Genomic DNA, 17,050 nt, shown 5'->3' on the forward strand with positions numbered 1-17,050 from the left:
TCTAGGAAAAATCTATATACAGCATGTGCAAATGAGGTTACAGGATAAGAGAGGTAAGGCAATAAATAGGCCATGGTGGTGAAGTAATTACAATAAAGCAATTAAACACTGGAATGGTAAATGTGCAGAAGATGAATGTGCGAGTACAGATACTGAGGTGCAAAGGAGCAAGATAAATAAATAAATACAGTATGGGGATGAGTAGATTGGATGGCTTCACAGTAAAACGAGTCCTATATCAACATAACCTGAAAGGCCGCTCAGCAAAGAAGAAGCCACTGCTCCAAAACCGCCATAACAAAGCCAGACTACGGTTTGCAACTGCACATGGGGACAAAGTTCATACTTTTTGGAGAAATGTCCTCGGGTCTGATGAAACAAAAGTAGAACTGTTTGGCCATAATGACCATCATTATGTTTTGAGGAAAAAGAGGGATGCTTGCAAGCCGAAGAACACCATTCCAACCGTGAAGCACGGGGGTGGCAGCATCATGTTGTGGGGGTGCTTTGCTGCAGGAGGGACTGGTGCACTTCACAAAATAGATGGCATCATGAGGCAGGAAAATTATGTGGATATATCAAAGCAACATCTCAAGACATCAGTCAGGAAGTTAAAGCTTGGTCGCAAATGGGTCTTCCAAATGGACAATGACCCCCTAGCATACTTCCAAAATTGTGGCAAAATGGCTTAAGGACAACAAAGTCAATGTATTGGAGTGGCCATCACAAAGCCCTGACCTCAATCCTAGAGAAAACTTGTGGGCAGAACTGAAAAATCGTGTGCGAGCATGGAGGCCTACAAACCTGACTCAGTTACACCAGCTCTGTCAGGAGGAATGGGCCGAAATTCACCCAACTTATTGTGGGAAGTTTGTGGAAGGCTACCCGAAACGTTTGACCCAAGTTAAACAATTTAAAGGCAGTGATACCAAATACTAATTGAGCGTATGTAACTTCTGACCCACTGGGAATATGATGAAAGAAATAAAAGCTGAAATAAATCATTCTCTCTACTATTATTCTGACATTTCACATTCTTAAAATAAAGTGGTGATCCTAACTGACCTAAAACAGGGATTTTTTACTAGGACTAACTGTCAGGAATTGTGAAAAGTTTTAAACGTATTTGGCTAAGGTGTATGTAAACTTCCGACTTCAACTGTGCGTACGGTCACTGTGTGGACAACGTCATTGATGCAGTTATTGATGAAGCCAGTGACTGATGTGGTATACTCCTCAATGCCATCGGATGAGTCCTGGAACATATTCCAGTCTGTGGTAGCAAAACAGTCCTGTAGCTTAACATCTGCGCCATCTGATCACTTCCGTATTGAGCGAGTCACTGGTACTTCCTGCTTTTGTGTTTGCTTGTAAGCAGGAATCAAAAGGAAAGAATTATGGTCAGATTTGCCAAATGGAGGGCGAGGGAGAGCTTTAAATTGCATTTCTGTGTGTGGAGTAAAGGTAGTGTAGAGTTTTTTTTCCATCTTGTTGGTAGAAATGAGGTAAAACGGATTCAAGTGTCCCTGCAAGTCCCCAGCCACTATGAGCACCACCTCTGGATGAGCATTTTCTTGTTTGCTTATGGCTCTATACAGCTCGTTGAGCGCGGTCTTGGTGCCAGCATTGGTTTGTAGTGGTAAATAGACAGCTACGAATAATATAGATGAGAACTCTCTTGGTAGATAATGTGGTCCACAGCTTATCATGAAATACTTTACTTCAGGTGAGCAAAACCTTGAGACTTCCTTAATATTTGATTTTGCACACCAGCTGTTATTYGCAAATAGACAGACTGCAACCRCTTGTCTTACCGMAGGCAGKTGCTCTGTCTTGCCAATGCACGGAAAAACCAGCCAACTGTATATTATCTATGTCYTCGTTCAGCTACGATTCGTGATATATAAGACATTACAGTTAATGTCCCATTGGTAGGATAGTCTTGAACGGAGCGAATCCAGTTTATTCTCCAATGATCGCACATTGGCCAATAGGACGGATGGTAGAYGCGGGTTACCCACTCGTCGACGAATTCTCACAAGGCACCCGGACCTGCATCTCAGTCTTCTCTTCAGCCGAATGACGGGGATTTGGGCCTGGTCGGGTGTCTGGAGTAATTAATTTGCGTCCAACTCGTTAAAGAAAAACATKTTTGTGCAGTTCGAGGTGAGTAATCGCTGTTCTGATATACAGAAGCTCTTTTCAGTCATAAGAGACAGTGGCAGAAACATGTACAAAATAAGTTACAAATAATGCAGAAAAAAACACACATAATAGCACAATTGGTTAGGAGCCCATAAAACGGCAGACATCTCCTCCGTTGAGTCKCATCTTCTGCATCCACACACAAGCACCATAAACACAGACACTTCACAGTGGCTCCTCACCCTGCACCAGACAACAGGCTTYTCTGTACTCATGAATCTTGTAGATTATTCTTTAAAAAAAGGGACCTTCATGCCCTGGGCAGAATACAAACTGGGAGATGGCTGTGTATGTGAATGCAGAGCACCTGCAGTCTGTAAAACAAGCAAGGTCCAAATCAAGCCTTTGAGAGCATTTTATTGGACACCTGCTTCCTTGTCTATTCCTACTGCTAGCACAGCTAAAGAAATTCAAACCTGCAGAAAGTCTCTGGCCATGTACACAATCTGGCTCGCCTGCTACTAAGTTAAACAGCATAGTGTGTAGTACACATACTATTTAGCAGTTATGGCTTCATATGAAGTGGACAGGATCGTTTGTAGCCCCACCCAGTGACCTTTCATGTTGTTGTTTTGGGCTAACATTAGCCAAGTACCTAGCATTTGGAATGAAGTATTTTGAGTAATCTTGAGTGTACCATAGGCCACGCATGTTTGAACTGAAGAGTCACCTGAAGCTTGAGAGGAATGGGAGATGCAGTGGAGGAATGCAGTGCTGAAGCAGGGGGCTCATAATGAGGATGACTGGCTACTACTCTGAACTGTGTGTGGTGAGCTTACTGGCGCCCAGAGCGAATGAGGCATCACCCAAGTGGGTGCCATACATTGTGAAGGAGAAGTCCAGTGGCTACAAGACTCTGGTTCCCAGAGTAGCCCTCTTTAAGATCATTACCAGACTCAATCTTCATCAACCATCTCCCTAATCAACTTCCTCTGATCAAGCCAGGAACTGTCCCTCTCCATCTTTGGAGGATGCATGCACTCAGACTTGGCCTCTATTGGTTGAACTAGCCAACTATAGCTCTGCTACTCATGARGTATTGCTTGTTTGTTTGCGTTTGAAATTATGAAAAGTGCTATTGAAATGTAATCAGTWATTATATCAAAAGATGGCTTATTTAMTTTAGTAGAGCAAAAAGCTCTGACGAAGGCCAAGAGGCCGACARGTAAGCTTCAATAAAAAAGTGATACTAGCAAGAMCAGTGTGCGGGTTTCTTTTTTGTTTCAACATAAACTGTGTGGTTCGATCTCTGAATGCTGATTGGCTGACAGCCGTGGTATATCAGACCGTATACCACGGGTATGACAAAACATGTATTTTTACTGCTCTAATTAAGTTGATAACCAGTTTATAATACCAATAAGGCACATCGGGGGTTTGTGGTATATGGCACACCGCGTTGCGCTGTCCCTTAGCCGTGGTATATTGGTCATATACCACACCCCCTCTGGCTTTATTGCTTAACCATGCACCTGCAACAAGATACCTCAGACGTGCAAGTGAATTTCTTTATGTTGACATGTTGAAAGTAAAAACACACCAACAGTAGATGTACCGGTATCAATTTTTATTTATTTATTACAAACAAGAAACACTTTTTGATGAGAAAACTGAAATCCACTTGGGGTTTTACAAAAGGACTTCACCAAAACCAGTAGAAAATCAATTAATGTAAAGGATACTTCTGGATGTTGGCAATGAGGCCCTTTATCTACTTCCCCAGAGTCAGATGAACTTGTGGATACCATTTTTGTGTCTCTGTGTCCAGTATGAAGGCCGTTAAACTAACATTAGCGCAATGACTAAATATATGGGTATCTACTAGCATGCTAGCASATCACACAATGACTGGGAGTCTATGGCTGATGCTCTCGTTAACGCAACTTAGAGTCCTACTYAAGCATGTAGCTAGCTTTACTAAAGGCATGGCAAGCAGCAGATCTGTTTCCAAAGAAGTAACGTTACAATTAAAATAGTTGTGATCATTTTAAATGAGAACAAAAGTGACTTCCATTTGAAGACCACCGCAGAAGCTTCACTATCTTGCAAGTTGTTTACTCAAAGAGATCTAGCTATCAAAACATGCATACCCCTCTTCCAATACATTTTAAATTCCTGAAAAGTGTGCAGCGAATTCTACTAGATGAAAAGCCGAAATGACAACATCCTGGCATTTAAACCACAATAGATTTTTTTAAACGCACATACTATAACACTTCCTATTTTCACATACTCAAACAGCCTACTATTTAGGACGTAACTATGGGCATTCGGACACAAGCCTCCATCTTTATTACTCACTCGGACAGACAAACACAGTCTGTCCTACTAGAGGAGGCTGCGGCAGCTGCTCAGAGAGGCCTGTGGGTAGCCAGCCCCGTGCTCTCCCAGGCCAGAATGCCAGAGCCATGCCCTGGGCTGAGTCATCCAGCTCGCCTCGCATCACTAAGCCAAGGACAGCTCCCTCCACATGATCAGTCTGTTTGATCATCTGAGGCTTTCCACCACAGCCTTCAGTTCAGTAGGTGCTGCTGCTGTCCAATGAGGCTTRGAGTGAATAGTACGTACACTCAGTAGAATGGTATTCTACATACGTACACATGGTATTGGTAAATGTATGACCCGTGGGTCAGGCTAAAATCAACTCCCTTCCGTATTTTCTATTCATCATACCCGCACCATAATACTTAGTCCTATGGTGATTAATTAAMTATTAAAGACAGAATGAGGAAGATGGGCTGAAAGAAACCCCATGGTGCTTATTTATGATTGACTGCATTGAGAAGTTTTTTAAAAATAGGCTGTCTCATATGAACAAGTTCAAACACATTTATGCAAATGTATGCAAAATAGTGTATCCAGCAAAGCTTGTTTTGMGCCTGAATCAAATTGAACATCAGAATATACTGTGAGGGCAAGCACACACACATGTACACACTACAGAGAGAGTGTGTGTGTGTGTTCCTGCCACAGCTGATGTTGGGTTTGCCCTGCCAAGCACCTGCTAGTTCGCGCCGTCTAATCTCGGGCGCCTGCGTGAATTTAGAGGGATTAGCAACCTTCTTAAGTTACATGCACCAGCACACTGATTTACTGGACTGGACAGGTCAACAACAAGAGCTCCAAAATACACTGATGACAGTCAGCATAATACGTTGTTGTCCACTCAACCAAACATATACAAATGAACACTTTTTGAATACAGTTCAGTAAACAAAYGGTCATCATCACTGCAATGGAGCTTGTGTAACAGCATGTAGCCTACTATAAAAGAAAAAACGACTACATTGTTTACAAACACGCTCACTGAGGAGTATGCATTACCCCGCATCCTGCATTGAGCAGACAATTCTACTGGCAAAGTCTTGTCTCCAGTAGGCATTAATATTAAACCAGCTTGCACCAGCTGATACTCATCGGTAAATAGAAAAATGAAAGGCAGTCAGGCAGTTGATCCTTGCATTTTCCTAGCATGCCCCAGTGGTTGCATTGTGTGTGTGTGAGGGTGCAGCAGCAGGCAGGCTTCCTCCATGACAATGCCAGTCATATATGGTTGTGTCTACACTTTACACTTACACTACCGGTCAAAAGTTTTAGAACACCTAGTCATTCAAGGGTTTTTCTTAATTTGTACTATTTTCWATTTCTATTCTAATTTGGACTCCAGACCAAAGGACAAATTTCCACCGGTCTAATGTATTTCTTGGCCCAAGCAAGTCTCTTATTATTGGTGTCCTTTAGAAGTGGTTTCTTTGCAGCAATTCGACCATGAAGGCCTGATTCATGCAGTCTCCTTTGAACAGTTGATGTTGAGATGTGTCGGTTACTTGAACTCTGTGAAGCATTTATTTGGACTGCAATTTCTGATGCTTTTAACTCTAATGAACTTATCCTCTGCATCAGAGGTAACTCTGGGTCTTCCATTCCTGTGGCAGTCCTTATGAGAGCCAGTTTCACCATAGCGCTTGATAGTTTCTGCGAATGCACTTGAAGAAACGTTCAAAGTTCGTGAAATGTTCAGTTTTGACTGACCTTCATGTCTTCAAGTAATGATGGACTATCGTTTCCATTTGTTTATTTCAGCTGTTCTTGCCATACTATGGAATTGATATTTTACCAAATAGCGCTGTTTTCTGTATACCCCCCTACCTTGTCACAACACAACTGATTGGCTCAAACGCATAAATAAGGAAAGAAATTGCACAAGTTAAAAGTTAAGGCGGCACACCTGTTAATTGAAATGCATTCCCTTTACCTCATGAAGCTGGTTGAGATAATGTCAAGTGTGCAAAGCTGTCATCAAGGCAAAGGGTGGCTATTTGAAGAATCTCAAATATATAAAATTATTTTATTTGTTTAACACTTTTTTGGTTACTACATGATTCCATATGTGTTATTTCACAGTTTTGATGTCTTCACTATTATTCTACAATGTAGAAAATAGTACAAATACAGAAAAACCCTTGAATGAGTAGGTGTTCTAAAACATTAGACCGGTAGTGTACATGCGACCTCTGCTATCAGAATACGAAGATTGCATTGAAAAGACGCGTCTAGACAAACAAAAGTTTGTGGTCAGATTGTGTACAGATCGGGCTTACCACTTCAGGAGGTGGTCAGGGATGCAARGTGTGCGGATTTATCCTCAGTCTGGACGCTAATCAGGCTACCGAAAGTGCATACGGTGTGCCACGTCATCAGCACTCCTCCCACATATTTTTTTGGGGGCTAAAGTTATGCTAAGCCATTTGCAATCCCTTTAGCGTTGCTTGCTAGCTACAGAGGTTTTCTGGCTAGTTAYCTACTGCCATCAGTTGTGTTATTATACTTTGCCTATTCCACCGTTTGTAGAACATATACTGACATTTGAATATAGTGTGGGAAAAGGGAAGCMTAGGCCCAAAGAAACACATTGGGCTTTTTTTTGACAGATTTTGAAGAGAGTGAAACCTCTCGCTTTGCCTCTTCCTCTCTGATACTACGCATGCATACAAGGACCGGACATTTTTTATTGAGAGCTTAATGGAAATGTGCACCAATCGCAAGCCTATCGTCTTACAGTTCAAAAGGCTATAACTTATTATTGAACATGCAAATCCTGTAAAGAAGCTGCTAATAAAACATTTTAAACATTTGCCAAAATGCAATTCATGGAAAACACCATTCTAAACAGCAGTTAGTGAGGAGTTGTGACAAATATTAAAATCTCTGTTAGAAATTTAGAAAGAGGGGGAATTTAATATCAACAACTATGATGGGTTGCTAATATGACTAAGATTGTGCCTTTGGCTTTTGGACAATGAAAGAAAAGTGATATGAAAACCAATAGAACAGGAGCTAAAAGCTGATTAATGGCATAAGGTCCTTATAAAATAATTGTCTCTACGGACAGATTTTCACAGGGCTACTTTGAAGCAAGGCATGCTTCATTATTTGAAGTAAATTAAAGCATTCAGGTTTCAAACAATTATACTGCATGAAGCTCACATTGCAAAGTGGTGGGTGACTCGCTGATAGTCAACGGTAGGCCTATACACCCGATTGGGAGGCACACTTTAATTACGAGTTGAGATTGAAGTATAAAAATAGCTTCTTTTAATCGTGGCCAACAAAGTTTAACAAGCGATTGCATTTAGAATTGGTATTTGTTCCACAATGACTGGGCTTACAAAAGCAGATTTCACTCCAGTAGCCTACAGGCTTTTGAGGAGCTACTCTTGAGCTGTCTGACAGGTGGTAGGCTATTCTGCTCCTCAAACTACACTCTGTATGCTGTGCATGTGTGATGAATAGAATGAATGAAAACTAACACACACACACCCCAATTTAAATTCCACAAATTACCCTATAGACAGATAAGCATGACCAGTCAAATTACCCTATAGACCGATAAGCATGACCAGTCAAATTACCCTATAGACAGATAAGCATGACCAGTCAAATTACCCTATAGACCGATAAGCATGACCAGTCTAATTAACGGTTAACATGCCTAGTTGCAGCTAAATGCTCTCTGGTTTTGGGTTTGCTGAGTGAACAGGGGTAAAGCTGCTTTTAAAATTCCTGCAAATGTGACCAAGCAATACCTCAAAACCATCTGAACAAACAACCTGACTGGAGAGCAAATCTACAGCCAGAAAATATGATCCCTCGAAAAACATTCCAACTGTAATTTCTCAAAATGCACAATTTCTCATGGTTTGAGAATATACAGAAAGTTATCAATGTAATGTTATACTGAGCTGTTTCACTGAATTGACTGTACCATCCAACAACCCCCATGTGTCACTGTCCCCTCTGAACAGCACACTCACTTTCATAGAGGAGTAGTCCTAAGCCTGCGGAGGACTGAATGTGAGGATATCCAGGCCATAGAGATCATCTAATAGTATGTTTTTATTTATCATACTTTATGTACTATAATTCCTAATTCTATGATCCAGGCATTTAACCAGGCGTGGTGCGGACCGACAGATGGCGCCCATCTATACCAGTGATGAATAAATCATACTCTGTCCATCCATTATTCAGCAGCAGGCCATCTCAGCTGACAAAATGGCACATTCACTTTGACCATGGTTTGTGGATCAGCATAGCATTGTCCCTAAAGCAGAGCACCAGTGTGCGGGACAAACATCTGGCTCAGCAGACTAGACAACACAGTGAGGGTGTAGATAGCCCATTGATGGGACAATACTGTCTAGAGCCCTCAAACCCAACTCTGGACCTCGAAGCCAGTTCGTGCATTTTTTTTAATTGTTCCCCTCTAAAATCAGGGACCGATTTAGACCTGAGACACCAGGCGAGTGCAATTAATTATCAGGTAGAACAGAAAACCAGCAGGCTCCAGGTCTAAGAGTTGGATAACTCTGGTCTAGAGCATAGCTCTATGGTGTGGGGCTATGGGGCTATGGTGTGGAGAGCAAAGTAGCCTAATGATGGAATAGTCTAGAAGAGTAAACAATGTAGTAGTGCTGAGTTATTAGTGCTTTTTGAGGTCGGTTCSGTTAGATTATTATGCTGTAACAGGATAAAACAAATTCATAAGTCTCATGATGGAAGGCCTAGTGARTGGTCATTACTGCTTATCACCTGTTAACTATCATTTATTCACATTACTTTAATACAATATTTCAGTTATGTACATTACATTTGTTTCATTTGATGACTTTATTATTTAATTCCAAGTCAACTCATCTCTATAGAGCTGCCTATGCTATCGTACAAAATCACTATTAGTTCTTCAAAGTAAAWAAAGCATACTTTTATGACTGCTGAATATCAACTTTCAATCGTGTAGATCATTATTTTCAGGTAGAGATACCCCATGAAGCAACTGCTCTCTATCCCTCTCGATGCCGTATCCCMTTGTCTCTTTTACATAGCAGGAGTAAAAGCATTGTAGTGTGCGCATTGAGCTTTGTTAAGAATGGCGCCGGAGAGAATGGCTGCCGTTTTACAGTCTCCTAACTAGAGGTCGACCGATTATGATTTTTCAACGCCGATACCGATTATTGGAGGACCAAAAAAGCCGATACCGATTAATCGGACGATTTTAAAAAAAATGTATTTGTAATAATGACAATTACAACAATACTGAATGAACACTTATTTTAACACATCAATAAAATCAATTTCGCCTCAAATAATGAAACATGTTCAATTTGGTTTAAATAATGCAAAAACAAAGTGTTGGAGAAGAAAGTAAAAGTGCAATAAGTGCCATGTAAGAAAGCTAACGTTTAAGTTCCTTGCTCAGAACATGAGAACATATGAAAGCTGGTGGTTCCTTTTAACATGAGTCTTCAATATTCCCAGGTAAGAAGTTTTAGGTTGTAGTTATTATAGGAATTATAGGACTATTTCTCTCTATACGAGTTGTATTTCATATACCTTTGACTATTGGATGTTCTTATAGGCACTTTAGTATTGCCAGTGTAGCAGTATAGCTTCCATCCCTCTCCTCGCCGCTACCTGAGCTCGAACCAGGAACACATCGACAACAGCCACCCTCGAAGCAACGTTACCCATGCAGAGCAAGGGGAACAACTACTCCAAGTCTCAGAGGGAGTGACGTTTGAAACGCTATTAGCGCGCACCCCGCTAACCATTTCACATCGGTTATACCAGCCTAATCTCGGGAGTTGATAGGCTTGAAGTCATAAACAGCGGAATAAACAACAGAAGAGCTGCTGGCAAAACGCAAGAAAGTGCTGTTTGAATGAATGCTTACGAGCCTGCTGGTGCCTACCATCGCTCAGTCAGACTGCTCTATCAAATCATGACTTAATATAACATAATAACACACAGAAATACGAGCCTTAGGTCATTAATATGGTGAATCCGGAAACTATCATCTCAAACAAAAGTTTATTCTTTCAGTGAAATACGGAACGTTACGTATTTTATCTAACGGGTGGATCCATAAGTCTAAATATTCCTGTTACATCACAATCTTCAATGTTATGTCATAATTACGTAAAATCTGGCAAATTAGTTCGCAATGAGCCAGGTGTGGCCCAAACTGTTGCATATACCCCGACTCTGCGTGCAATGAACGCAAGAGAAGTGACACAATTTCACCTGGTTAATATTGCCTGCTAACCTGGATTTCTTTTAGCTAAATATGCAGGTTTAAAAATATATACTTCTGTGTATTGATTTTAAGAAAGGCTTGATGTTTATGGTTAGGTACACGTTGGAGCAACGAAGTCCTTTTTCGCGAATGCGCACCGCATCGATTATATGCAACGCAGGACACGCTAGATAAACTAGTAATATCATCAACCATGTGTAGTTAACTAGTGATTATGATTGATTGATTGTTTTTTTTAAGATATGTTTAATGCTAGCTAGCAACTTACCTTGGGCTTTCTTACTGCATTCGCGTAACAGGCAGGCTCCCGTGGAGTGTAATGTAAGGCAGGTGGTTAGAGTGTTGGACTAGTTAACTGTAAGGATGCAAGATTGAATCCCTGAGCTGACAAGGTAAAAATCTTCGTTCTGCCCCTGAACAAGGCAGTTAAACCCACCGTTCCGAGGCCATCATTAAAGATAAGAATGTGTTCTTAACTGACTTGGCTAGTTAAACAAAGGTGGAAAACAAAACAAAAAAAATACTGATTTCCGATTGTTATGAAAACTTGAAAATCGGCCCTAACTAAATCGGCCATTCCGAAGGGAAGTGAATCAAAGGTAAGTGATATATATAATGCTATTTTCGACTTCTGTTGACTCCACAACATGGCAGGTATCTGTATGGCTTGTTTTGGTCTCTGAGCGCTGTACTCAGATTATTGCATGGTGTGCTTTTTCCGTAAAGCTTTTTTTGAAATCTGACACAGCGGTTGTATTAAGGAGAAGTATATCTTAATTCCATGTATAACACTTGTATTTTTCATCAACATTTCTGATGAGTATTTCTGTTAAATTGATGTGGCTCTCTGCAAAATACCGGATGTTTTGGAAGCAAAACATTACTGAACATAACGCGCCAATGTAAACTGAGATTTTGGATATAAATATAAACTTTATCGAACAAAACATACATGTATTGTGTAACAAGATCCTATGAGTGTCATCTGATGAAGATCATCAAAGGTTAGTGATTCATTTTATCTCTATTTCTGCTTTTTGTGACTCCTCTCTTTGGCTGGAAAAATGGCTGTGTTTTTCTGTGACTAGGTTGCTGACCTAACATAATCGCATGGTATGCTTTCGTCGTAAAGCCTTTTTGAAATCGGACACTGTGGTGGGATTAAGAACAAGTTTATCTTTAAAATGGTGTATAATACTTGTATGTTTGAGGAATTTTAATTATGAGATTTCTGTTGTTTGAATTTGGCGCCCTGAAACTTTCACTGGCTGTTGTCATATCGATCCCGTTAACGGGATTTCAGCCGTAAGAAGTTTTAAAGTGACTCCAAAATGACAATACATTATTTATCATTAATTTCTATTAGGGACAACATAATCCGGAATAACCTAAACAAACTGCAAATGCATCCAACAAGTTTGTAGAGTCACAAGCTTGAGGTAGTCATCGCGTGCTAGGAATATGGGACCAAATACTTAACTTTGAAATAAATGTAATACACTATAAGTGAATTTGTCCAAATACTTATGACACCTTCAAATATAGGGGAGTATACTGTATATGTTTGATTGGGAAGGCAAACTAGGCATTTTTATCAAAAGCAATCACATTTGCTTGTGAAAACACAGAATCCTAGTCATTACTCCACGCGGTTAACCTGTGCCATTTTTGTTTTGAGAGAACTTCGCTGTCAGCCAAAACGGGGCACCTGGCTCACTCCCGGGAGGCAGCCKGATTCCAAAWCTAATGCAATCAACGCTAACCTGGTTCACCCGGGGCGCAAATCGAATCCCATCAATGTTCCAACCAACACTGACAAATACACACACCCATATCAGTCAGTGAGCAGAAACAKGCAGCTAACCACCAGAACACTCCCAATCTAATCTGAAAGAGAATGTATGGTGTGGAGCAGGTGCTAACATTAAGTGATAGGCCTCACAACTCCCCGTTGACTTCCCCCATGTAGCAAATAACATTTATACCCTCATCAGAAACTCATATGTTTGGTTCCCTCTCCATTTGTCATCGAGAGCTGGGACTTTGAATGTAATATGTCTGATCAGCCTTAAAATGAAAACCTTGTTCCTCCTAGCCTTGAGCAATAGGGGTTAGAAAAGTCAGCCTATAATGTTGGTAATTCAGGATGAGATTCCAATTCCATGTTCCTCACACCCGCGCCCACACCCTAGATCCCATCTCTTTCAGGATGCAGGCTGACCAGTTTTTAGATTTCCATAATTCTTAACAGTCTGGTAGGCACATTCCAAATGAATCCTGACACCAGCAGTGACAGTACAGCTGTCTGAGGAGCTCACAGCTGATACAGTTGTAGACCATGCCCTCCCAATGGGTTGGAAACAAGCCTACCCTGAAATGGCCTCCATCCTATGGTATCTAGTTAGCCTAGCTGTTTTTGTTTGCAAATTGTGAAATAAATTGGCGTAGATATATTCTTGYGGTTATCAAGAATTCAGTTATCAGAATTTAACAGTATGCCTGACCATAGGATGGAGGTCATGTCAGGGTAAGCTTGTTTCCAACACAAAGCAAGAGCATTATTGTCACTAGCGATAGTTAGGGCAATTTAGTGATACATTAGCTTGCCTGGATGTAATTAATGAAAAAGCAGATCAATTACTCTAACGTTACCTCACCTTCAGCAACAGTTTCATCAACGGTCACTTGATACCGTCCAATGGTGAATACCCGTCCAATGAAACTGCCACCGCTGCTGCCGGACCCAGTGCCTCCTCCACCCGCTCCAGAACCAGGCCCGGAACTCACAAGTTCCCGGCGTGAATCGAAGAACTTCTTCATTTCCCGGTGATGTTAGCCAAGTGTCGACTGGTTTGCAATCAATACCTATTCACAATAACGCGTTGTTTACTATCAGCTTTGGATAATTGAATGACCGTAGCCAACTTAGGCTAACTAAAGCTATCCTCTTGAAGAGCCTGCTCGTTCGATTTCCAAGCGCAACTAGTTACCAATGTTTCGACTGTCATAATAGCAAGCTAGTTAAATAGTTAACTAGCTATCAACACAATGAGATGACACGGTTAAGCGATTTATACATTTCTAGTTAATGTTATTGCTAACCAATTAGCTAATGATATCAACAAAAAAACTATCTGGCTTTGAAAATTGCGCTGACAGCCTGCTAAGTTACTAGCTTCTATTTACACACATCTCCACCCATTTTTCAGCGTAAAGGCATTTATTTCACCAGTTTATCGAGAGCTCTTTCTTGGTGTTAACTCCTGAATCTCCTCCCTGGTTTATATTCGATAATTTGCTGCCTATCTAGCTACTTCGGTGTTCTAGCTACCAGCTAGTAATTCATTGCCCGATTTGCTCCCGTAGTAGACAACGACTTGGTGCAATCAGCGTCTCGTCAGCGACACTAAAAAYGTACTTCCGGGTCACTGAATTTCSGCAAGTTTTCTAAATAAAAGTCCCCCCCGTAATAGTAGTGTCAATAGCCTGTATTTATCCATGTTATATGAACAATAATTGTCTAAACATGAACAATGATTCATATTTGTTCGTATTTAAGTGACATAATGACATTTTCATTACATTTGGGTTTTAAACTTGTTCCAAGGTCAAATAAATGCCACTAATGCAAATCCCTGTATATGAAATAGATAGGTGCCAAGTAAAAGTATTGTAGAGAATWGCCAGTAGGGTCTGTAGAATGTACAGTGAGCTCCAAAAGTATTGGGACAGTGACACATTTTTGTTGTTTTGGCTCTGTACTCCAGCACTTTGGATTTGAAGTGATACAATGACCATAATTCAAGTTAAAGTACAGACTGCAGCTTTAATTTGAGGGTATTTTCCTCATATTGTGTGAACCGTTTAGAAATTACAGCACTTTTTGCACATAGTCCCCCCATTCTAGGAGARCAAAAGTATTGAGACAAATTCACTTATATGTGTATTAAAGTAGTCAAAAGTTTAGTATGTGGTCCCATATTCCTAGAASGCAATGATTACGTCAAGCTTGCAASTCTACAAACTTGTTGGATGCACTTGCTGTTTGTTTTGGTTGTGTTTCACATATTTTTTTGCTGGACCTTTGGGAAAACCTGCTGCAAACAACCTAGATAATCATAATGGTGATGAGCCGGCTGCGCACCTTTACACATTTAAAATCAGCCCATTGCCAGCCACGTGCCAGAAAATGCATCAGGTTAATCGCTTGGCCACACAAATACACTTTTTTAGGCAGTATCCTAAAATCATGTTGCCATAGGTTTATATCACCCCAATTATGCATACCCTTCCAAAGATTTTCTTAAACCTACCTTGGTCACCAACACAATAGCAATCAATCAAAAGTGTTGCCTCTTTGGTCTGAAAGAAGTCATTCACTTATGCACTGTCAAATGCAAGGAATGTGATTCCTCTCAACATAAAGACATGCCTAAGCCAACTCAGAGGAAAATGTCTTCACAAGCTAAGGATTTTGAWGCAATAAGCAATGGAAATTGGTTCAGTGTTAAGATAATTGATGTGTACCGTGATCTTGTAAAATCTCATTTGGAGGATCACTTTGTGTTGATGTGCCCCACTTCTTTTGTTAGCCAACCATTACAAAGTCTCTGTCCTGAGAGGATAAATGTTCTGCCTAAGGTACCTAGAACAGCATGCAATTGGTGGCGTTTTGAGAATGTAATAATAGTTGTGAATTTAAAAGKACATTGGATGTCCAAAGCTATAAACATGAAAGACAAAGTATAGTGGCTTMCGAAAGTATTCACCCCTCTTGGCATTTTTCCTATTTTGTTGCCTTACAACTTGGAATTAAAATTGATTTCTGGGGGGTTTGGATCATTTGATTTACACAACATGCCTACCASTTTGAAGATGCTAAATATTTTTTATTGTGAAACAAACAAGAAATAAGACAAAAAACCTGAACTTGAGCGTGCATAACTATTCACCCCACCAAAGTCAATACTTTGTAGAGCCACCTTTTGCAGTAATTACAGCTGCAAGTCTCTTGGGGTATGTCCCTATAAGCTTGGCACATCTAGCCACTGGGAATTTTGCCTATTCTTCAAGGCAAAACTGCTCCAGCTCCTTCAAGTTGGATGGGTTCCGCTGGTGTACAGCAATCTTTAAGTCATACCACAGATTCTCAAATGGATTGAGGTCTGMGCTTTGACTAGGCAATTCCAAGACATTTAAATATTTCCCCTTAAACCACTCTAGTGTTGCTTTAGCAGTATGCTTAGGGTCATTGTCCTGCTGGAAGGTGAACCTCCGTCCCTGTCTCAAATCTCTGGAAGACTGACACAGGTTTCCCTCAAGAATTTCCCTGTATTTAGCTCCATCCATCATTCCTTCAATTCTGACCAGTTTCCCAGTCCCTGCCGATGAAAAACATCCGCACAGCATGATGCTTCCACCACCATGCTTCCCTGTGGGGATGGTGTTCTCGGTGTGATGAGAGGTGTTGGGTTTGCGCCAGACATAGCGTTTTCCTTGATGGCCAAAAAGCTKAATTTTAGTCTCATCTGACCAGAGTACCTTCTTCCATATGTTTGGGGAGTGTCTCACATGCCTTTTGGCAAACACCAAACGTGTTTGTTTATTTTTTCTTTAAGCAATGGCTTTTTTCTGGCCTCTCTTCCGTAAAGCCCAGCTCTGTGGAGTGTACGGCTTAAAGTGGTCCTATGGACAGATACTCCAATCTCCGCTGTGGAGCTTTGCAGCTCCTTCGGGGTTATCTTTGGTCTCTTTGTTYCCTCTCTGATTAATGCCCTCCTTGCCTGGTCTGTAAGTTTTGGTGGGCAGCCCTCTCTTGGCKGGTTTGTTGTGGTGCCATATTCTTTCCATTTTTTAATAATGATTTTAATGGTGCTCCGCGGGATGTTCAAAGTTTCTAATTTTTTGTTATAATCCAACCCTGATCTGTACTTCTCCACAACTTTGTCCCTGACCTGTTTGGAGAGCTCCTTTGTCTTCATAGTGCCGCTTGCTTGGTGGTGCCGCTTAGTGGTGTTGCAGACTCTGGGGCCTTTCAGAACAGGTGTATATATACTGAGATCATGTGACACTTAGATTGCACACAGGTGGACTTTATTTAACTAATTATGTGACTTCTGAAGGTAATTGGTTGCACCAGAACGTATTTAGGGGCTTCACAGCAAAGGGGGTGAATACATATGCACGCACCACTTTCAGTTTTTTTTTTTTTTGAATTTTTTGAAAGAAGTTATTTTTTTCATTTCACTT

The 17,050-nt window shown here is 40.8% G+C and overlaps 1 protein-coding gene across 1 annotated transcript in view; it reads right to left on the reverse strand.

Annotated features, from left to right (window-relative positions):
* The window catches only part of LOC111958143 (AP2-associated protein kinase 1-like), a 63,136-nt gene extending 48,947 nt beyond the window's left edge, over positions 1-14,189 (reverse strand). Inside the window, exon 1 of the mRNA XM_070436893.1 lies at positions 13,459-14,189. Within this exon, the coding sequence (XP_070292994.1) occupies positions 13,459-13,621 (163 nt within the window). The 5' untranslated portion in view covers positions 13,622-14,189. The remainder of the gene's footprint in view (positions 1-13,458) is intronic.
* Between the last annotated feature and the right edge of the window lie 2,861 nt (positions 14,190-17,050).

The sequence above is a fragment of the Salvelinus sp. IW2-2015 genome, linkage group LG33, assembly GCF_002910315.2.
Source record: "Salvelinus sp. IW2-2015 linkage group LG33, ASM291031v2, whole genome shotgun sequence".
Taxonomy (NCBI): Eukaryota; Metazoa; Chordata; class Actinopteri; order Salmoniformes; family Salmonidae; genus Salvelinus; species Salvelinus sp. IW2-2015.